This window comes from Dendropsophus ebraccatus, chromosome 7 (genome assembly GCF_027789765.1).
Source record: "Dendropsophus ebraccatus isolate aDenEbr1 chromosome 7, aDenEbr1.pat, whole genome shotgun sequence".
NCBI classification, from domain to species: Eukaryota; Metazoa; Chordata; class Amphibia; order Anura; family Hylidae; genus Dendropsophus; species Dendropsophus ebraccatus.
In genome coordinates this window covers 40,176,936-40,201,842 of record NC_091460.1, presented here as the reverse complement: position 1 = coordinate 40,201,842, position 24,907 = coordinate 40,176,936, and the positions used below count along the sequence as shown (strand labels likewise).

General features: G+C 41.1%; 1 protein-coding gene across 1 annotated transcript in view; it reads left to right on the top strand.

The window, feature by feature from the left end:
• SORCS2 (sortilin related VPS10 domain containing receptor 2) overlaps positions 1–24,907 on the top strand; it is a 647,363-nt gene that overhangs the window by 361,959 nt on the left and 260,497 nt on the right. Inside the window, 1 exon segment of the mRNA XM_069977381.1 lies at positions 15,276–15,375. Coding sequence (XP_069833482.1) covers positions 15,276–15,375 — 100 coding nt within the window.

The following is a 24,907-nucleotide window of genomic DNA, read 5'->3' as shown; positions in this document are numbered from 1 at the left end:
AATGGAAAGAAAAACATGGGAACCATTGTGTCACTAACCCATCTGGAAATGTATGATCATATAGTGAACACTTTCAGTATTTTGTAGAATAAGAGGCTTTTATTGGACCAGTCTGGGGTGTAGACTATTTGGCCACTATGTGTCAGTGTATGTAAAATCTACAATATTTTCTAATTTAATGTACATGGTTAGAAATATTAATGCAAATTACACAGTGCCTATACATAAAACCATTTCAATGACTAGTCTGTTCTTACCAGTCCATTATTGCTCAATGAGAAGCTGAGTATTCTGCATCTGGGATCTTTATTGATTTGCTGTAATCAGTAAGGAAACCTTGCAGCAAGTGTTCAGTTTCCCTCTAGCTCCTCCACAGGAGAAATGAGGAATTACCTGATGCCAGCTGGAATCAATGTAAGGGGCCTATTCCACGGAGCGATAATCGCTCGGTGGAATAGAGGAAACGATCAGCCGATGATCGTGTCATTGGCTGATCATTTATGTAGGCCCAAACCTAAAACCATCGGTCACCCACCACACATCGCTTCGTGGAATAGCGGTGCGCCGCGGGCGACCAACGATTTAAGAAGCAGCATACATTACCTAGCAGGACTTCTCCTCCGATCCGTCTTCCTCCCCGGGTCCTGCGGCTTTGGTGCAGCCTGTCTGAGCTGTCAGACCACTCAGCCAATCACTGGCCAGGACCGCCAGCTATTTTTCTAGCTGAACAAAAAGCTTCCATCACTTAAAGGGTTATTCTGGCTTAAATGAATTTATCCCCAATGCAAAAGAAAGGGGCTAAGTGTTAGATTGTGGGCAGTCCAAATGCAGGGCCACCTTGTGATCTTAAGAACAGGATCAGATAAAACTCCTCTGCTTTGAATGGCGTGGTGGGCCGGTGTATGTGCTTCTGTTCAATTTACTGTCTATGGAACAACACCAGACTACCTTAGGCAGCTCCCAGAGAATATGAATGGCAGCACACTTTTCAACCCACTGCTCCATTTGGCAGTTCCATAGCCCGACTCCTCACACCATTCAAAACAAAGGAGTTGGGCATCCATTCTGGGTATTGCATAGGGCCTCATAGGATGTACCTCCTGCAATCTCTCCTGTTACCTATCATGTATTCTGTGGTTACTATGCCTTGTTAACTAAAATGCCCTATAAGATAAGTTTTCTGAGCCAGACAACCTTTTTATTGCACGAGTGGCTATGATTACTTTAGGCCCCGTTCACACTACGGAATCGGCGCCGGAAACCCCACACACGGACTCTTCGCCGAATCCTGCCTTCGATCTCTTTGAACGGGAGGGCTCGCGCAGCTCTCCTCTTGGCGACAATTCTGTAGTGTGAACAGGGCCTTACTTTGTGTTCTAGAAAGAATGTTTGGCTACTTTTTGTTTATCTACAAAAACTTTTTACAAAATTTACTCTATTGGTTACCAATTTAAATTTTGGTCTTGGTACTGAAAGCTCGTTTCTTGAGAATATCTGTAATTATAAATATAGAAAAAGGCAATGCCACTCAAGGCTACAGCTTGAAAGTGAAGCCAGAATAAAGTGGTACAGTAAAGAACAGCCAATTACGATATAATTACACTTTGTTCAACAAAGACATAATGCACAATGTACAGTAATGGGCGCCGAAAGTGGACAAAGACCATACACATTAAATTATAGTTGGCTGGTACAAAAAGCATGTATAGAAATAATCATAATTTTACCAGGATAGACAATATGAGTCAATGTTCTTTCCTTACCGTTCCAGCAAATGCATTTAATTGCTATAACACAAGGGGAGGGGAGGGCTGAATAACAATGGACCAATTTAAAGTGAATTTTAATGAATTAGAAATGAGTGTGAAAGTTACTAACCAGCTATCCAAAAATCAAAGCCTCCATGTTCTGAATGTGAGAGACATCACCAGCGAAGTGGGGCACTTGCCCACAGCAATCGAAAAGATTACAGCTCTTATTATTTCGCAGGCTCTTAATAAATGAAAGCTATGTCCTTAGTTTTGATCATCCATTAACAAGCAAGATTTAGTTTTTTTAGGTTTCTTCATTATAGAGAAATAGTACAGGATTTTCCCCCCCTTATACACTGACATATTACAATGCAAAAAGTATATTATTATATTTTTTTTGATACCAGAGCACTGTACATTATGATATGGGGTTAACATATAGGATGTAACATAAAATCAAGAAAACAACATGAATAAAGTGAATGATAGACTGGTATATAGAGAAAGAGAACCTTGCCGGTGAGGGCTTACAAGCTACACAGTAGGGAGGAGGATATAGGTGATGGGTGTCACGACTGGAGTTGTGGATCCACAGTACCAGTGTAAGGGATCTTCACCAGTGCCCACCGAAAGGCTTGCTAAGGCAAGTGACCCCCAGGTCGCTCCCTCTGGCTTCCTAACGGTGGCAGGCAAGGTGCAGCTGGAGACAGGTAGGCAGGCACACTGGGACTCGCCAGGACTCACTGCTGAAACCGGGACAGCAGTTACAGGCTGGTAGCACAGCTAGCAGAAACCATGGGCAGGAATCACAGGAGAGCTGGGACCACACACTAGGAAGCATGCAGAGTCTCCAACAGGGCATGACAATGCAGTTGCAGCTTTATAGGGGAGGTGATTTGTTGCACAACCAATTAGGGATGTACTGTCCCTTTAAATTGAGAGCAGTGTGTGTGTGCTCTAGGAGGCGGGGACGCGCATCAGCCAAGGGTGCAGGAGACTGCAGTCGGGATACATAAGGGCCCAGGGGGACCGAAGAGATGGCGGCGCCGGGCCCCTGCTCGTGAATAAATGGAAAAGCACTTGGGGGATAACTCTCCCCCATTCTTGTGATTGGTGAAGTTTCCAGCAGTAGTATGGTTGAACACTGCTCCATTTATTCTCTATAGAACTTTTGACTGTTGTTGAGCGTTTAAAGTTTAGAAGTCCCATAGACAGTGAGGTGAACAGTGCCATGGCGTGCACTGCTGCTTTATTTACTTTGGGAAGAGTTGACCTCCATCCTTGGGTGCCATCAGTCTCCCATCTATCAGTTACTTCTCCCCTATTCTATGTAACTTTATATCTTTGAATAACCTCTTCATGAAGGTGCAACTGACCCTAATGGCCTGGGTACCCAAATATTGGATCTGTACATAGGGTTTTGCTATACTATTAGAGCTCACAGTGTTTTCTGAAATCTCCTTTATTTCATTCGAGCTATTCCAAGTAATTTCTTCACTTCAAAGCAGTGCAAAGCTAGTCGAGGTTTTGTAATTTTATAAGAATTATGGAGCTGAGTCAAGCCTTGAGGTGAACACATGATTAGTACCAATATATAGCTACCTTGTCTGGATAGCAGTTGCCTGATATTAGAGAATTCCGCCGCCAGTTTGACCTCATTTAGCGGAGTGATCGCTATTTGTTGCCAGTAGCAGTTGCAGAGAACAGACTGGGAAATGAAAGTATGAACACGAGTATAAGTCCAGAGGTTAAGTGATACTTTATTGCCTGTAAAATTATATAGCATCCAATAACAGCAGAAAAATCCGATCTGCTTCCAAGCTATAGCTGAAATACGCATGGCTCCGATGTAGTATAAATAACCTAATGATATGAACACCGCCGAATTATGGTTTTGGTGAACTTTGACCTATATATTGTAAATCATTTATTTTCTAGATCGCATTCAACTTATTTAGGTTATTAGACCATGCAGTGACATGCAGCAAAGTTTTGAATGTCCAGACATGATGGGAATTATAGTTTTTCAACAGCTGAAGGGCTGCAGGTTCCCCATCACTGACTTAGAGGAACAGCTCATGTACCAGTGACTATGTGCGGCGCATGGCCTGCGTGAGACACTGGTTGTGTTAGATGCACTGCCAGGTCAGCTGGTACGATAGTGTGGTAGCTGAGTGGGTCTGGGGTCACTTGAGCTCTTGTCACGGTAGCCTTTAGTGGTGTAGGACCCACCCTGGGCAGTTACCAGCTCCGCAGTTAGAAAGAAAGGTTAACCCAAGTTTGTGGGTGCGTAAAGATAGGCCAAAGTCCAATGCTTACAGTCAAAATAAAACCGTTTACTTAGAAGAATGTAGTGCAATACAGGAAAATACGTTGGTAGGAGTACAGTTCAGTGCAATACAATGTACAATCTTGCGAGTTACTTAGGGGCTTCTAGTTGAGGTAGAGATCAGGTGCTTTTAAGAAGAGAGTGCTGCAAAAAAGAGAAGAGAGGAAAGGAGAGGGGGTGCCTGAGAGGCCTTGTCCATACTCTGACTGGAACAGTTGTAGGTGTGTAGGAAAGATATATAGAGAACACTCATACTCACGAATACACTCTAGTCTGACTGCCTACAGGCCCCAAGTTGCGGGTCACCCGTCCTAGGTGGGTGGTACGAGCGCTAGGCCTTGTTATCTGGGCTAAGCAGACTCCCGAGACTTCCCAGTTGTCTAGCAGTGCGCAGTGGAATTCCTAGATTTTCAGTAACTTTGTCCTGCATGTTTAGAGAGGTTCCTGACATGGACAAGGTAATTCCTGTGTGGTTTCTCTCCGCTTGGCACTTCCTTAGCACTGCTTAGTGGTCGTGCTACTCATAAGGAAGAATCTGTGACTTGCTTGGTTGTGTCCCTGTCAGAGGACCTGGCCTGGCTTCAGCAGAGACCTGTCTGTGGTGCTCCCTCTCACACTGAATACAGACTAGGAATTAACTAACTCCTCCCACCAGGAACTAAGTTATTCCTACAGGGGTTTAACTAACCTTGCCTGTGATTGGTGGGGGCTGTGTTTGTGTGTGTGTGTGTGTGTGTGTGAGGAGAGAGAGCAGAGGATAGGATAAGATAGAAGAAAGGAGGTAAAGCTCCTGCACCTGTGAGTGGTTAAAGAACAGCATGTGACACAAAACAGTTAACCCTTAATCTCCTGAGGTGGAACCCGAGGGACTTACCTTACTTAGGTGCAAGGTTTAGGGTCCCGTACCGGGTCACTACATATGGAGGTAGCTTAGGAGGGTACAAAGGCCCCTCTGTTACAGAAAAATCTTAATGAATCTCCTGGGCCCCAGTGCGGGATCTGACCCCATCCTCTAATGTTATACTGTAACTGCACTGCCTAGCTTGTTTGTTATGTCTCTCCATGCCCAGTATCACATTAGGCAGCTGAACAGATACTGACACCTTAAGGTGTAGCTTACAGCGGTGGCGTCGGAGGTGCGGTACGATCTGCACTCACAGGCGGCTGAGATGTTATCCAGCACTGGACATCCTACCCTATTTTATTTCTAAACATTTATAAAGAGTTTTGTCTTCTCCATCCAACAATATCAGAGTTTGGGAAATCCAGATGGCAAGTGCACAGTTCAAAGCACTGGAAAACAAGAGACAAGTCATCCTGGATTAGCGCCCGCTGTTCGTACTCTACACGAGAAAGGAATGACGATAAAAATCTAAGTTTAATCAAACTACAGAAATGTCACATTTATCAGATAGAAGGAAATATGGTTCTGATTTACAATGAAGGGAAAAATCTGTTGGGTTTTTCTGCTTCATATATAATTGAGCACAAAGGATTTAGGGATTGTCACATGTATCCTTCCCTTCTTTCCTTACCTCACTCCATACTGTTCTTATTAGATTAAGGAAGAAAATATGCTTTCTTGTTACCAAGGCCCAGAGTAGAATTATCTATCTATCTATCTATCTATCTATCTATCTATCTATCTATCTCCTATCTATCTATTATCTATCTATCTATCTATCTATCTAGCAACAAGATAGTCCACGGCACTCTCAAGGTTAACGTGAAGGAAAGTTCAGTGATTTATTAATTCATCGTAGCACAGCACTCCAAACAACACAGTGTTGTGTAGTGCTGTGCTATGATGAATTAATAAATCACTGAACTTTCCTTCACGTTAACCTTGAGAGTGCCGTGGACTATCTTGTTGCTATCTGAATACGATCCTGGGTCAGGATTCAGGACCGCTGGCACCCGAGCTTCATTGAAGCAGTGCTGCTTGCTTTTTCTTTTTTGTATCTATCTATCTATCTATCTATCTATCTATCTATCTATCTATCTATCTCTCTCCTATCTATCTATCTATCTATCTATCTATCTATCTATCTATCTTCTGTCTATTATCTATCTATCTATGTATCTATCTATCTTCTGTCTATTATCTATCTATCTATGTATCTATCTATTATCTCTCCTATCTATCTATCTATTTATCTATCTATTATCTATCTCCTATCTATCTATCTATTATCTATCTATCTCCTATCTATCTATCTATCTATCTAAATCCAAGAATTTTGCGGCACATCCGTATAGTGAAAAAAAGTTGTGGTATTTATTGGTACATCAAAAAGCAAGTGCAACGTTTCAGTCTCATCTCGAGACCTTTCTCAAGCAAATACAAACAGTAACTCATATCCTTTTATAGTGTGTAGCAAATCATGATTAACAGGTGATTAGAAGTGATAAGGAGTGATACAAATCTGGTGCAGAAAATAGTGATAAATAAGGTTCTATATACTGAACAAATTATGAGATGTGAATACATATGATACACTCAGTGTGTTATACATTCATATGTGTAAAAGTATATTTAAAATCAGACGGCGGAGTTGGCTTCCACTTGTCACTGCTCTATCAGTTAAAGCAAAAAAAAAAAAAAAAAAAACAGGCATAAATAGCATATTCACAGTAAGTGCCCAGTCTTGAATATCTGTATCATAGACTGTCTTAGAAAAGTCACTGTGAAATAATCCTCAGGGAAAGTCCGTTGTCAGAACGTCAGAATGTAAAAAAAACGCATTGGTCCGTAGACGTCTGAATAGTGTTCAGTCAGGTCAGCGGGGTAGATCTTGGAACTCCTTCCTTTGAATAGCAGGTTATCCGGCTTGAGAGCCATGCGCCCCTGAGCTTCAAAGGCACATAGCACTCATTACAACGCGTATCTCAACTAAGACCACACTGTGGCTCAGGAGATACCCGGTGAAGTCGCCCAAACCCATATGCTAAATGTTGATCACCCCTACACCCATGTATTGTAGAACTACAAAACGGCTGAATCCCTTGCTCAATGTGAACATGTTCCTACTGACTTCAGCAGTGATTTGCGGTAAGCCTCCTCCGCCGTGTTCCATAATTTCTGTAACAAAAGAAAAGGAGAAAGGATATAAGTAAAAAGGTATAACAGAGCTTCTAAGGCAGGTATCATGAGGTTGCTGGACACACTCCCACTATAAAGCAAGCCATCATTTGTACATTTTTGTTGTTATTTTAAATTCAACATTAAGGCCATTGGGCTGGAGTGTATTTAATTTATGAATCCAGAGTAATTCCCTTTTTTTTAGCATAGTGATTCTGTCACCTCCTCTCTTAGGAGAAGGAATATGATCAATAATCATGAATTGTAAATCTTTCTCGCAGTGCCCCTTCTCAGTAAAATGTTTAGGAACAGGCAAGTCTTTTTTATGGCTTCGGATGGAGTACCTGTGCTGGTTTAGCCGTGTACGCATGTCCCAGGTTGTCTCCCCCACGTATAACAGCTTACATGGGCACCACAACACGTACACAACCCAGCTAGAAGTGCAGGTAAGGTAAAATTTGATATTATAAGTCCTCCCCGTACCGGGATGTATGAACTGAGTGCCTTTCTGCATGTATGTGCAGCTCACACATTGTCTACATGGGAAACAACCTTTATTTTTTACCATTAAGAATGAATGTCCCTTTCTGCTGTCCTGTTTTGAAACATCACTCCTTACCAGTTTGTCCCTGAGGTTCTTGTTTCTCCGATATGACATTAACGGTGGAGTCTGAAAATCAGGAATCATGTGAAAACTGTTTTTAATGACACCCCAGTGTCGTCTGATCACATCAGCTATTTTAGGAGATAAATCGCTATAGGTTGACACAAAAGGGATTCTCCTAGGGGTTTCCCTGTGTATGGCAGTATGTTGACCAGTGTCACCCAGTACCTTGTTTTTGTGTCTTTCTAGTAATTGTTGGGGATAACCCCTACTCCTAAACTCACTAGTCATGGTTTTGATTGTTTTTTGTAGTCTCTCAGATGAATCTGTGATCCTCTGTGCTCTCAGCATCTGGCTGTACGGTAAACTCCGTACCATTGGACGTGGATGACAACTGTTGAAATGTAAGCACATATTCACATCCGTCTGTTTTCTGTAAATGTCAGTTTGTATATGATGGTCAGAAACTGAGATATTGACATCCAAAAAGTGGATTATGTCCCTTGAGTATGTGAGAGTGAATTTTATACTGCCTTCAATGCTGTTCAAAAAGTTGTGAAATTCAAATAATTCTTGTTCATTGCCCATCCATATAAAGCAAATATCATCTATGAATCTCCACCACCCCAGCACTTGGCTGAAGTGGTGGGATCCATAGATGTGTTGTTCCTCCATCATTGCCACAAAAGCATTAGCAAAAGTGGGGGCTACATTAGCCCCCATTGCCACGCCCCTCTTCTGTATGTACAGCACATCATCAAAAGAAAAGTAGTTATTCACCAACACCAGCTCCAGTAACGTCAAAATGAAACTGTGTGTATCACCAGGTATATCAAGTTTGTGTAAGTTATCCTGTATGGCTTTCATGCCACTGCTATGTGGAATTGCAGTATATAGGCTCACAATGTCAAATGTGGCTAATATAGCACCATCAGGTATAGTTAGTCTTTTCACCTTTTGTAAAAAATCACCTGTATCCTTAATATAGGATCTAGTGTCTGTGGCTAGAGGTCTGAGAATCTTGTCCAAAAAGATAGAGGCATGATATACTACAGAGTCCCTGCTGGAAACAATGGGTCTCCCTGGGGGGTTCTGCAAGCATTTGTGTATCTTGGGAAGGAAATAAATGACTGGCGTTATTGGATGTTTAATAATCAGATACTCTGCTAATGCTTCATCTATGATACCCTCCTCATGTGCTGTGGTCACTACAGTTTTAAGTTCACTTTCTATCCTTTTGCGGGGATCCCTCTTGAGAACCTCATATACATCAGTGTCGGTAAGTTGTCTGAGTGCTTCGTCCATGTATAGACTCCTGTCCATGACCACAATTGATCCACCCTTGTCTGCGGGTTTAATGATCAAACTGTGGTCATGGACTAAGGAATCTAGTGCCTCTCTTTCTTCAGTGGTCATGTTAGGTACTACAATGTTGTGACCTTTGTACATATCTTTGATGTTGGCTATTTCTTTCTTAATGAGATCAGTGTATGTCTCAAGTGCAGGTGGCATAGTAGGTGGTTGGAACTCACTCTCTGAAAACAATTGTAGATCTTTAGCTTTAAACACACATTTATCATTTTCAACATTTCTATCAGGTACAGTTCTAGACATAAACCAGATTTTTAAATTGATGCGTCTTAAAAATTGTGTCACATCAAGTTCCAACTGGAACCAGTCTATGGGTGAACTCGGGCAATAACTCAGTCCTTTTTCTAATACAGATAATTATCTGTATTAGAAAAAGGACTGAGTTATTGCCCGAGTTCACCCATAGACTGGTTCCAGTTGGAACTTGATGTGACACAATTTTTAAGACGCATCAATTTAAAAATCTGGTTTATGTCTAGAACTGTACCTGATAGAAATGTTGAAAATGATAAATGTGTGTTTAAAGCTAAAGATCTACAATTGTTTTCAGAGAGTGAGTTCCAACCACCTACTATGCCACCTGCACTTGAGACATACACTGATCTCATTAAGAAAGAAATAGCCAACATCAAAGATATGTACAAAGGTCACAACATTGTAGTACCTAACATGACCACTGAAGAAAGAGAGGCACTAGATTCCTTAGTCCATGACCACAGTTTGATCATTAAACCCGCAGACAAGGGTGGATCAATTGTGGTCATGGACAGGAGTCTATACATGGACGAAGCACTCAGACAACTTACCGACACTGATGTATATGAGGTTCTCAAGAGGGATCCCCGCAAAAGGATAGAAAGTGAACTTAAAACTGTAGTGACCACAGCACATGAGGAGGGTATCATAGATGAAGCATTAGCAGAGTATCTGATTATTAAACATCCAATAACGCCAGTCATTTATTTCCTTCCCAAGATACACAAATGCTTGCAGAACCCCCCAGGGAGACCCATTGTTTCCAGCAGGGACTCTGTAGTATATCATGCCTCTATCTTTTTGGACAAGATTCTCAGACCTCTAGCCACAGACACTAGATCCTATATTAAGGATACAGGTGATTTTTTACAAAAGGTGAAAAGACTAACTATACCTGATGGTGCTATATTAGCCACATTTGACATTGTGAGCCTATATACTGCAATTCCACATAGCAGTGGCATGAAAGCCATACAGGATAACTTACACAAACTTGATATACCTGGTGATACACACAGTTTCATTTTGACGTTACTGGAGCTGGTGTTGGTGAATAACTACTTTTCTTTTGATGATGTGCTGTACATACAGAAGAGGGGCGTGGCAATGGGGGCTAATGTAGCCCCCACTTTTGCTAATGCTTTTGTGGCAATGATGGAGGAACAACACATCTATGGATCCCACCACTTCAGCCAAGTGCTGGGGTGGTGGAGATTCATAGATGATATTTGCTTTATATGGATGGGCAATGAACAAGAATTATTTGAATTTCACAACTTTTTGAACAGCATTGAAGGCAGTATAAAATTCACTCTCACATACTCAAGGGACATAATCCACTTTTTGGATGTCAATATCTCAGTTTCTGACCATCATATACAAACTGACATTTACAGAAAACAGACGGATGTGAATATGTGCTTACATTTCAACAGTTGTCATCCACGTCCAATGGTACGGAGTTTACCGTACAGCCAGATGCTGAGAGCACAGAGGATCACAGATTCATCTGAGAGACTACAAAAAACAATCAAAACCATGACTAGTGAGTTTAGGAGTAGGGGTTATCCCCAACAATTACTAGAAAGACACAAAAACAAGGTACTGGGTGACACTGGTCAACATACTGCCATACACAGGGAAACCCCTAGGAGAATCCCTTTTGTGTCAACCTATAGCGATTTATCTCCTAAAATAGCTGATGTGATCAGACGACACTGGGGTGTCATTAAAAACAGTTTTCACATGATTCCTGATTTTCAGACTCCACCGTTAATGTCATATCGGAGAAACAAGAACCTCAGGGACAAACTGGTAAGGAGTGATGTTTCAAAACAGGACAGCAGAAAGGGACATTCATTCTTAATGGTAAAAAATAAAGGTTGTTTCCCATGTAGACAATGTGTGAGCTGCACATACATGCAGAAAGGCACTCAGTTCATACATCCCGGTACGGGGAGGACTTATAATATCAAATTTTACCTTACCTGCACTTCTAGCTGGGTTGTGTACGTGTTGTGGTGCCCATGTAAGCTGTTATACGTGGGGGAGACAACCTGGGACATGCGTACACGGCTAAACCAGCACAGGTACTCCATCCGAAGCCATAAAAAAGACTTGCCTGTTCCTAAACATTTTACTGAGAAGGGGCACTGCGAGAAAGATTTACAATTCATGATTATTGATCATATTCCTTCTCCTAAGAGAGGAGGTGACAGAATCACTATGCTAAAAAAAAGGGAATTACTCTGGATTCATAAATTAAATACACTCCAGCCCAATGGCCTTAATGTTGAATTTAAAATAACAACAAAAATGTACAAATGATGGCTTGCTTTATAGTGGGAGTGTGTCCAGCAACCTCATGATACCTGCCTTAGAAGCTCTGTTATACCTTTTTACTTATATCCTTTCTCCTTTTCTTTTGTTACAGAAATTATGGAACACGGCGGAGGAGGCTTACCGCAAATCACTGCTGAAGTCAGTAGGAACATGTTCACATTGAGCAAGGGATTCAGCCGTTTTGTAGTTCTACAATACATGGGTGTAGGGGTGATCAACATTTAGCATATGGGTTTGGGCGACTTCACCGGGTATCTCCTGAGCCACAGTGTGGTCTTAGTTGAGATACGCGTTGTAATGAGTGCTATGTGCCTTTGAAGCTCAGGGGCGCATGGCTCTCAAGCCGGATAACCTGCTATTCAAAGGAAGGAGTTCCAAGATCTACCCCGCTGACCTGACTGAACACTATTCAGACGTCTACGGACCAATGCGTTTTTTTTACATTCTGACGTTCTGACAACGGACTTTCCCTGAGGATTATTTCACAGTGACTTTTCTAAGACAGTCTATGATACAGATATTCAAGACTGGGCACTTACTGTGAATATGCTATTTATGCCTGTTTTTTTTTTTTTTTTGTTTTTTTTTGCTTTAACTGATAGAGCAGTGACAAGTGGAAGCCAACTCCGCCGTCTGATTTTAAATATACTTTTACACATATGAATGTATAACACACTGAGTGTATCATATGTATTCACATCTCATAATTTGTTCAGTATATAGAACCTTATTTATCACTATTTTCTGCACCAGATTTGTATCACTCCTTATCACTTCTAATCACCTGTTAATCATGATTTGCTACACACTATAAAAGGATATGAGTTACTGTTTGTATTTGCTTGAGAAAGGTCTCGAGATGAGACTGAAACGTTGCACTTGCTTTTTGATGTACCAATAAATACCACAACTTTTTTTCACTATACGGATGTGCCGCAAAATTCTTGGATTTATTTAGTGGAGATTTTTATCCAATCTCCGTTGCTTGGCACTCCAGCACTGGAACTGGGAGTGCGCTCTATTGTGGACATTATCTATCTATCTATCTATCTATCTATCTATCTATCTATCTATCTATCTCCTATCTATCTATTATCTATCTCCTATCTATCTATATATCTATCTCCTATCTATCTATCTCTATCTATCTATCTATCCATCCATCCATCTATCCTCCCTCTATCTATCTATCTATCTATCTATCTATCACCCATCCCCTCTTTTGAATAGCGACAGTTAAAGGAGAATTCTGATTGCGAAAAGCCGGCAGCCTGCAGGAAGAGGGGGAAAACTGATGACAAGTAGGTATATACCAACCCTTTGTGCCCGCAATGAGTGGTGGGAACGGCCATAGGACCCCCTCCAGAAGTAATTTTTCCGCCAAGTCGTGACGTCATCAAAAAGGCCTGTCCCGCCTGCTGAACTGGCCACTCAGCCAATCAGTGACAGAAGCGGCATCCCACCATAGTCACTTACTTGCTAAGCGGCCAGAGATCCTGGAGCCTCGCCGGAGTCCCGAGGCCACTTACCGCAGGCACGAGGAGAGGTAAGTGCCTACTTGTCATCAATTTCCCCTTGCCTCTTCAGGATGCCAGCTATTTGCAATCACCGAACTTCTCCTTTAAGATTATATATGAACTCTCTCTGTTACTAAGGGACTGCCCCCCATCCCTGGGGACGCCCAGAAGTCACACAAGTTTATTGTAAGTGTCCAGAATTCTTATTCACCCTTTATCTAATACACAACTTTTTCCCCACATGACATTTCTATAGTTTAATTTATATTTCGAATTCTTTACTCTTTTTTTTTTTTTTATTTCTAATCTTTTCCCCTTTTTTCCCTCCATAAAATGATTGTATTTTTCCCAGCAGAGAATTGTTAGAATCATCTCACATATCAGCTTTTTACAGCCGGTGTTTCCCATTTTCTAATGGATCAATATTTAATATAAGAAATGTGACCTACTGTAGTGCGGAGAATAACTGCCCTGGTAATAAATATAGTATAATACAAGCGGTGGGAAAACTAAGCCGTGTAAGTGAACAAGGAGACTCAGGTTTCCGCATCGATAAAATATGTTTTCTGGGAAGTATGAATATTAAAAAATAATGTTTTCTTTTAGTCCAGCACATGGCACGCTGTTATTTTTGTAGGAGGTTTTGCCCTATAGGATAACATATTCTCCGCTTTCTCACACACCACATTTTTTTCATCTTGTCCGCGCCGCTAATTATTCTATGATGGTCGGCGGTTTCGGAACCCACCACAAATTCATGCGGTTTGGGCAGAAGGAGAAGCCAATGTAGCATAGACATAATATCAGATCTATAAAATAACACTCCTGTGTAAAACAATCCAGAAAAAATTACATTTATACCCACAGTAAAATCAACATGTTCTTAAACCAATGTATAGACTGTAGATATGAAATCAGATGATGAAGTGAATACCACTGCCTTATTGGCTACTTTAGTAGGATAAGTGGTAAAATGTAATCTGTTTAGCTATACAAACAACACTACAAGCAATTCCTTGTAAAAAAATAAAATGGTTTGGAGAAAATGTTTTCTTTTTCCATCAGAAACAGCGCCACTCTTGCCTATAGGCCATGTCTGGTATTGCAGCTCAGTCCGAATCAGTTGAATAATGATGAGCTACAATATGAGACATGGCCAGAAGGCAAGAGTAATGATATTATTCGCTTATAATCCCATTTAAAGTGTTTCTGACACTTTAAAGAAACATGTCAAAAGTTTTAATTAGGCTGTGGGTCTTAATGTTTAGATATAGAAGCACTTGGCTGTATGCTTCTCTCCCCTGCTCACTGCAAGTTCTGTGGGACTACAGTAGAAAATCTCCATAGACTTATAATGGACGGGCTCTCCTGCTGCAAAGCTATAAAGGCAGCGAGCAGGAAAGTGAAGGGCTTAGTCCAGCATTTCTCCTAGCTCTCAAGATCAGTGGAGGTCTGTGCCCAGGCAATCAAAACTTTTGACTGATCTTTTTTTTTTATTAAGAGACAGTGCCCATTTAGGTAAATCAGGTGCTCCTTTTGTCCAGAACCACAATTATGTATATATATATATATATATATATATATATATATATATATATATATATCCTCTTTGAGTTGCAGAAAAATGGTTTTCTGCAAGGGAAAAGAAGATGCCGTTGAAAGTGTGAAAATCTGATCTTTTCTTTTAGATGGTCTTCAGAGATGTTTAATTGTATATGCATTTTTTGCTCTGGTTTTAGTCATGCAATGGTAGTCACAGATTTGGAGGGATTAGAGTTAGGGTCATGGATGTATGGAGAGATCGGCTTTCTATGGTGTCTCCATATTCCAGAAATAGTCTTTGTAGAAGCAATGATACCTCTGTAATATGACAAGACATCCAATGTATGAAATCAGGTATAGAAGGGCCCCATATAAATATGCTTGTGTGTATGGACCCTTTGGTCTTATGTAGTAATGTGTAGTATATGGTGATGTATGATAAATTGTTAGTTGACAACATCTCACCGTTTTATATAAACAGGTCATCGGATTATGGAACTACATACACAAAGCTGAACCTGCAGCCTGGAGTTACTACAGTGATTGACAAATTCTACATCTGCCCCACCAACAAGAAGAAGGTAAGAAGTACTCCTATTATCTGCAGCCTTCTTATTAGGAAAGCTGAGGTTAACTTTCTGCAGCACCAGGACTCACATGCTTGTTGGTTGATGACATTTTGTTGCATTTTGTTATGACTTGTCTGGTCCAGGTCTATATTTCCTATAGGACTTTTTTTTTAACGAAGCAATGACATCATTGTCTTTGGGCTAATTTGGGCTCATATGAATTTGTGACATCAGAGAATCTTGTTTTGTGGGTAGTTTATATTTTTATTATCTATACATTGTGTAAGACTTGTATAATATGGCATCACTTAGTCTGACCCTTGGTATTCACTGTGCAGTGGTTTGGCGCAGATATATATATATATATATATATATATATATATATATATATATATATATGAGATCATTTACCTGGACCTTCTGTATTCCTTGTGTCCTTGACATGTCAGTTGTTTGCGGCACTGCTATGTGTATATGCTCTGGCTGGGATTCCATAGGCAGAAATGGCACGTATATTTTCGTATAAATCACGGCCATTTTACAACGGCCATGGATTTACAAAAATATACGTTGCTTGAACATAGCCTGACATTGTAACATCATAGACTCTGATCCTAGATGATATATATATTATATGAGGTTAATATGACATCAATGATGCTGACTTTATGGATAAATAATATGACTTTCTACCGCCATTTATCTAAATTTGTGACTATATATATATATATATATATATATATATATATATAGCTGTGAAATCATTGAAATTATGTTCTACACTGTAAATATGTGTCCATGAAATCTGATATCTGAAATGTTTGGAGTTTTCCATAGTCTTATGTTCTTCTTCACCAATGTTTTTAGAGAAAATGCTCAGTGATATCCATATTTAAGCGCTGTAATATTATTGAGTAGCAGAAGAAAACTGCACGGTACATGTAGATGCCCTTAACCCAACCTTGTTAAACCTGACCATATGCAATGTACTACAAACAAATCACTGGTGCAATATTGATGAGCTGTAACAAGGTGAAAAATAGGTCAATGCAAAGCATGCCTGGCAATATTCATCCCGTACACGGCCATTGATTTGGTGTGCGCTGTGTGAATTGAGACAAACTCATCTTTACGAAGAAAGGCTAAGAAGGTCTGAAGTATATCAAAGTTATTGATTTGGTATTTAAAACATTTATAGATGCTTTCTGTAGAGATCACTACAGCTCCGACATGTGTTATACCAGATGGGATGTCTCCTGAATACTTTATCTTGATATTGAGTTGGCTTCAAAAATGGCTTTACCGACCTCAAATAATGATGTGTCAGTCTAAGCTGACGGACATGGCAGAGCTTACTGCATACTGTGTCTGTAGGGGCTCCATATGCCACTATACTTTATTTTACTAAAAGCACCCTAAGGGGACTTGTCATTACTTTCATGCTGCCTGAACCACAAGTCATCAGATCCGTCCCCCGTGGCTTCTCACTGCCCTACCAGCCATAATTGATAGATTTCTTTATGTTTGAGTATAAGAAGAGACACATCATTTAAGGCCGAAAGGACTAACAAAAGCCACCGGAAACCACTCCAATGACTTGTGGTTCAGGCAGCATGAAAGTGATGAAAGGATGCCTTTAAGGTAGAATATCTCTAATACATATCTCATAATACAGTATGCAATGGAGAAACCCAACATGAGTCAGGAGTACATGAGATAGAAGAGGTTGTGAAAGAAGTCACCCTTTACTAAATGTTTACGAACAATACCTAGCAGAGTATCAAGGAATTCAGGATAGAGAGTATAAGGAGTTTGAGCAAATAACCCATTGTTACAACCAAAGTGGGGGTCTTGCGCTGACCTTAGTTTCTAAATGTTACTAACATTGCCTGATTCCTGTACCCCATCCCAGATGGTAGCCATCGCTCTAGGCATGTCATCTTATGATGTTATCAAAGCCACAGTCTTCCTGTATCCAGCTGTTGCCCTTCCTCTCCTTAGGGCCAATGATATTACTTCGTAATGCGACTGACACCTCCCAATGACGTCAAGTCTAGAAGGGTATTTAAAAGCAATTGGTCTCCAATGCCTTACCTACTGATTGAGGTTTTGTTCCTTTTCTGAGCTCATATATCACGTTGACTCTTGTTCCCACATATGACTGTCTTTTGCTTCTTTTTTGGTCTCTGGCAGTGCATGGCTACCTCCAGTCGCCATGACAAAGAGTGCAACCGGCTGATCTCACCGATGACATGCCTTTAGATTGGCTTTGTTTCGGATTCAGCTGTACCCTTAGTGTGTTGGGTATAGAGCGCCGGATCCATGGACTGTACTAAGTAAAGGGGCAGTGCATAGCATTGCTGCTTTCCTCTGTGGACCGTACTTTCCATGACACCCTTCACAAGGGCACCCTGAAAACATTTACAAGGCAAAAGTTGGATGTCTCCTCAGTAAATACTCATTGGGCTGAACACAGCGTGCTCTTAACCATTGAGTGTAAGTAGTTAGGGGGAAAAGTAGGCAGCAAAGTGACAGACATACCGTACCTGCTCCCCTACTTTTTTTTTTTTTTTTTACAAAAAACATTTGTTGAAATCCAAGTTGTTTTTTTCTTTTTTTTTTTTTTTTGTGACTTGCTTTCGATTGATCTTATAGGAATATACTATGTTCCCCTAGTGTGGTGTGTGGTGTGGTGTTTGTTGTAAAAAAAATACTCAACTGTTCCCCTCTCCTGTCTATGGTCAGACCCAGATTGGGGTTTTCTTCTATGGAACACTAATGCCACAGAGGAGAACTCTGGTCACAGATGGGTAAGGGGAGCAAGCGAGTATTTTTTATACTTTAGTACTAAGGGCATACAGCATATTCCTGAATACTTAGTGAATCCCAAAGGAAATAACAAAAAATCTGAAATTTGTACCATTCTAAGAGAGTCCGAATCATTGTAAACCAAGTTGCTCATCACTGCTCCTTGCCCATACATATCATTACCTTTCTCATCCTTGACTTGCTTCAGTTTTGCTCTTATCATTGAAGGTTTATCCATGCAAGTCCTACAAAAGAGTGGATAATGAGTACCTAATCCCTACGGAGCCCTACTACCACTAAATGAGTAACGTTTCTCAATACTTCTTGATGTACACCAGCTGTTGCATTTGACCGTCTGCAGAAGTATCAGTAGGGCTAGGTGAATGGCGCATGGACCCTGCTTTTAGTAATATTTTTAACAGGGAGCAGACAGATTGGATTTCACAGAACCTACAATGTAACAATGGAGTTCAGGTCCACGACAACTGAGAACACTCCCGTCCCCAGGATCTGAAGTGGATAATGTACATGGTTCTTCATCCTTTCCCCATATGTCTGGCAGGATACTTTTCCTCAGACCATTAACATGTTTTTTTCCCCTTCCCTGTAACTTGCGTGTCTGAACTGCTGACAGGCTGTATTTTTAAGGAAGGCACAAAACTGCACATTGAAAAGCCATTATCTTGCAGCAAGTGCATCGCTGTCAGTGAGAAGTCACCTCTGACAATCGCTATGCTTTATGGCTAGATAAGCGTGTGATAGGAAGCTGACACCGTACCTGTCCATTAAGATGGAGAAAAGGAAAGGTTCCCTTGTTCCAGTCATACACATCCACATAAACCATAGTAATAAAAAAAGCTAGAAAACAATCCATCTGACTGTGTGAAGATAAGGTGCAAGCAAGGAAGTCAGAGGGAGGTGGACGGTTGTCAGTTGTCAGTCTGGTATTGTCACAGAGAAACAAAGAAACACGAGTCTGTCTCCGGGTATAGCGCAGATAACCAAGAGCAAGGGATGATGTGACCTAACAGGGGGCTACAAGGAAGAATTATACTGACATCTGCTGCAGAAGCAATGTGAAAAATGGTCACAAAATCCACAAAGGCCTCCTTCACATTATGTATTGTGTTTATATACAAAAGGGATCTATTGTCCGCAATAAGCCATCCACAGTGCATCTGTATTAAGAGTTCAGCAAAAAAAAAAAAAAAAGTGCTGTACAAGATGGATGCAGAGAGGAGTCTGGTCGGAGATTGTCAGGCAACTGATCCGCAAATTAAAACTGCATACATATGGCAATCTGTATGCCATCCGTATTTTTCATGAGCACATTGACTTCTATGGGCTCCTCTGTGCTGCAAATGCAGACAGTATTAATGCAGGTCCTGTTTCCTTATGTCGCAGATTGCAGCCCCAACAAGTTCCCATGAAAATTACAGATGTGCATGGGGCCACAGAAATCAATGGGACTCCGTGCAACCGTCTCACGCTTCTCCTGTGTTGAGTATTGCACCTCAGCTCTATTTAGGGCTAGGACTACACTTTGGTCGCACAAGAGCAAATCATATCTAAATTGAATGACCGGAATAATTTGTGCCAGTTGCCAGTGACTTATCAGGTGACTCTTACAGGTATAAATTGACTGTTAAAGAATGAGTTCAGCTTAATGGAGGCAAAATCAGATTTTGCAGATGTTGCGTTGCAGTTGCACTATGATGCATGTCACACTTGCAATACGTGACACCACACAATGTTTGTGCCGCAATGTAGCCCTAGCTTTAGTGTATGTGACTATTGTAATCCTACACTAATCTTTTGCTTCGCAATGTCGACAATACAGTCTCAATACAGATGGTACTGTGATCATAATCAAACCAAGATGCCAGTGCTGCAAGGCAGAAATTTTAATCAGCGTTTTATTGAACCAACAGTGTTGTGTCATAGCAGAAATGTACAACAGCTTGGATGAATTACATTTACCCCAATTGATCATTCTCCAATTACAAAATACAGTAGTTCCATATGTTGTTAAAATCCCGTTCACTTTCCCCTCCGTAATTTATTTTAAAGAATAGTTGTTGATTGATTACTTACTATATTGTTATAGAGATGGGAGCTCAGTTGTTCTAATACATAGCTCCAAATTCCCTAAATAGACATGGATGTAAACAATGTAATTGTGAATGCCTGCAGCAGCCTCTAAGGGGAGCTTAGGAGTTTACTGCATACTTCTTTATTATTGAATTTATTTCTACAAACAGTATGCAGAAAGCTGGTAAATTTATACTCGTGGTGGTTGTAAATGCAGAGTGGCTTTTTGTAACTCCCCTTGGCACCCAACATGCAAAGCACATATTCCAGCAGCTCCATCCAAGCCGCCTCCTTATATTCCAGGTCTGTGTACAGTTTACAGCACCAGATAAATTGTAGTGACAAAGCTTAACCCAAGACTAGTTTCCTGTGATAATATTTTGCATCAGTGTTTGTAAATCAAAACCAGAAGGGAAGAAGTATAAGGGAAAAAAATTCTTCTTCTGTATTTTGGTTCCTCTGTAAGGTAAGCAGTGTGTCTTGTACTTCTTAGTTCATTATAGCAGAGTGGACCCCACATTGCTGGGAGCTTTGTGGAAATGGAAGAATGACTTCCTTTTCTGCCAGGGGTCAACTGTGGAAACACAGTTGTAGAGCCTTAGATAAGACAAGTGTACAGATACAAAGTCTTGATCAATCCCTCTCTCCACTCTATAGCCTTTCTTTCTCAAGAGCCTTCCTATATGACCCCTTGCCCAATGTTTTGGTCATCCAATGTTTTGGTCATCAGTTTTCCCCCTCCAATTTCTCATTTCAATTGCAGGGACATAAAGGAGGAAGAGGTGTTAGGAACTGTAGTTCATCTGTGTCTCAATGTAATGGCTTATTTTTATAGCAAAATTTGTACCACAATATGGAGTATTTTGGCACACAGTGTCACATTTAAGCCATGCCCACCTTACACTAAGCCACGCCCCCTAATAACACAAGGGACAAGTGTATAAAACGCTTTTTTTTGTTTGTGCAGGCAGTTTTATCCTTCCTTCTAAGCCCAATGACTCCAGTATCCTATCTGTGTGTATATGGAGTATAAAAAAACACAAAACTTGGGGGAGAACATACAGATGTTGCCACTTTGTATTACTGTAAATTAATAATTTAAAACTTTTTGCTTTATAAGTACTGTTGCTGGAAGCAGTGCAGTTCATCATCATTGCTGGATTTGGCATCTCCGCTGATTTATGATACAATGATTTACTGCAGGTGAATATTAACGTGCAGGGACGGACTTCCCCATGCATGCAAATATTTGTAGTTACATCAGCAAAAATATCAGGTCCTAAGTGCACACTGAACAGTAATAAAAGTTTCAAACTCACTTAAAGGAGTTTTACTACTAAAATAATATTCAGAGCTTAGCTAACAAATGAGTGATCACTTGGGGACAAACCATTGGGACCCCTAATTATCTTAAGAATGGTGTTCTCCGAGTGCCTCTTGCTCACATTCCCACCTTTCCATTCACCGCTATGGGACTGATCACATCCATAAGTTTCCTTCAGTTCCTTATCAGTGAATAGAGTAATGGTCACATAAGTGCACTACTGCTTCCAGGGCACTTGATCAGGTACCAAAGAGATTACCCCTCCATTCCCATACTGTGATCACTATCAACCCAAGCATCATAGGGATTAGATGGCCAAGCTTGGAGTTTTCTCTGGTCTCCTACACCTATATATTATATACGTAATATTTTGTGACCAAATCATCTACTTTAGTAATCTATCTTTCTTTCTATCTTTCTTGCATCAGTAAAGTACATTTTCAAAGTTCTCAAGTTATATAACTGTGTATACAAGTATACATGTGTATGTAAAATCCTGAAGAAAATAGCCTTTACATGGAGCATCTATTATGTAAATTACAAGATAGAGCTGATGCATTGTGTATTTTCGATGTGAAGTAGGAAGCACATTGTATGCATATTAACTATGAAGAAAATCATATGGTACATTTAGTAGCTTAATTTGCAGAAGAAAATCACATGTTACGTATAACCCATTTGGTGTTCATTTCCTGTGGAAAACGTCAAAAATGACAGTGTTCTTTCAAGACGCTTCCTGGACTGTAATTTCCATACAAAGCAGATCTCATTATGAGCGGAACCTCTGGAGTAAGTAGAATCCTGCAATCCATATCCAGCAAAATGGTCATTGTCACATTGGTAAAGGAGATTAAAGAAAGCGCTCTGCTTTTTCCCCAAAACAGCACCACCCTTGCCCATGGGCTAAGTCTGGAAACAGCACCACTCTTATCTATCGGATGTTTTAGTTATTGCAGCTTATTTTCATTGAAAAGGGTGAACTATGAGACCAAGAATGGCCCATTGACAAGAGTGACACTGTTTTTGTTTCCAGGAAGAAGGAAAGATAGGGTATCAATTTTAAATGCCTGGAAAAAACCTTTAAGGGACAGTTCATTAAGGTATATTCTAGCTACAGTTTACACCAAATTGAGTGGTTATCCAGTGGGGATCATCTCCTGCTGATCAAACGTTTGAAGAAGTCACAGTGCTTGTGCAAGTACTTCAGCCATGAGGCATAAGTTGAGCATGTTGGTCCTCGAAACCGACCATACAGCTGCTATGGGGCCCATGGGGCAGTGGGGCCCCCACAGCAAAACACGTGGCCTGCGTCCATGGTACACAACCAGCACACAACCTCACCACCTGACACTTGGCACAGCGCTATCGAGCAGCACCTCCTTTGGGTCTAGGAGTCTTCAGCATTAATTTAAGTCCTCCTGCCCTGAAGGTGTGTTTTAAGGTAGTTACTTGAGACTCCTGATGTAGTTAGGGGACATTCCAACTTAAAAAACTAGGGGCCGCTGAGGCCCCCCCCCCAAGTGTCTGCACCTCGCAGTGGCATCCATCAATATTTTTAGAGGGGGGCCCATTTAAAAGTTTACTATGGGGCCCAGCCATTTCTAGTTACCCCCCTGCCGAAACCAAATCTACAACGGAGTGGGCCTGGGCGCAACTGCAACCGCTACCACCCCTATAGTTATGCCTCTGCCACAGCCTCCTTATTGTTTACATTGGATTTTACACTAATGTATTTTTTATAGAGACAATGCAAGGTATAGCGGTGTTGTAATACCTTATCTGACCGCTACATACAGTATAGAGTTTGCATATTACAAACCAATGTAAACATAGAAGAGGTTGCAGCACTCACATAAGCACCACGGCCCTATAAACAGCTGATCGGTGGTGGTGTCAGGAGTTGGGCCTCCACTGATCTCATATTGATGGCCTATCCTAGGTTAGGCCATCAATTTTAAAAGGCTGGATAACCCCTTTAAGCAGCGGGCACAGGGAGCTGGTAATGTATTTCGGCTTTTATCTCAGCTATGTAGGTCATTTGCTGTACTTGAGATTAAATGCAGGAATGCTAATTTAATTAATCACCTCTTCATCTTTTCATGCAGCAGAGAAGTAGTAGGAACATTCTGATTCAATTAATCCATCCACGGCTCCGGCTTATTATCGGGCTCAACCAAAAACTTTAAAGTAGTCCGAAAATAGACTGTAAGGAGCGTTCACCTTCTACAAAATAACCAGCAAACACAGTAAAACCTGTTTCTGTGAAAACTGAATGATCGCCAATATAGATGGCAATAAATGCTGCAAAGGGGGTTATTTAAAGGGAATGTACAGTACCATCAGGTACATCGCTGCTTTTTTTTTTTTAAATTGATCGGTGCTGATGCAGGGATGTGGGTGGCGTGGTACTTTTTTAAAAGCGTTACCCGGTTCCCGTACACTGCGCCTGTCTTTTCCCGAGCACCGACCTGCCCTGGAGCACTGGGGGCAAGCCTGCCCCCCCTCAATGTGACGAACCCCCCTCCCCTCTGTGACGTTGTTCCATTAGAATCAATGGAGACGTGTCACGGGGGGGTTGCCACACTGGGGGGACGTCAGGCTTGCCCCCAGTGCTGTTTATTTTGCTCTAAGTTCTGTTTATTTTAAAGGTTCTGAGCGCTCTAATCCTACAGAATAATTGGACACCAGACGGAAACCCATGGGACCCCATTGAAGTCCAAAGGATCCCTCGGGATCCATCTGAACCTGTTAGAGTTAATTTTTGAATAGACTGCCAGGATTCCATATGGAAGTTTGAACCTAGTCTTAGTTCAGGGATGGGGAACCTTCGGCCCTCCAGCTGTTGCAAAACTACGAATCTCATCATGCCTGGACAGCCGCCTGGACAGCCAAACCTTTCGTTTTGGCTGTCCAGGCATGATGGGAATCGTAGTTTTGCAACAGCTGGAGGGCCGAAGGTTCCCCATCCCTGTCTTGGTTGGACCACCATAGTATCAGTATCGGTGTTGTTCAATGTCCTCCCTGATCTGTTTAATAGGTCACTCAATGGGAATCCAACATTTACATAATATCTTTTTTAAAGTTTTTGAATATTTTCTGAACCAGGATGAAAACAAAGACCTTCAGTTATTTTATGTAAATTATTCCTAAGAGAGTCCTGGGGCAGATGTGCGGATGTTTTCAGCAATATAAAAAAATCGACTTCCTAAATGTTCATTCCCCTTTAAATGAGTTCTTCACTGTGATAGGTGAAGTAAAGAAATGTGCGTAGATAGGTGGTACGTTCCCTGCAGCTGGGCAATGGCTGGAGACCCTAGACCA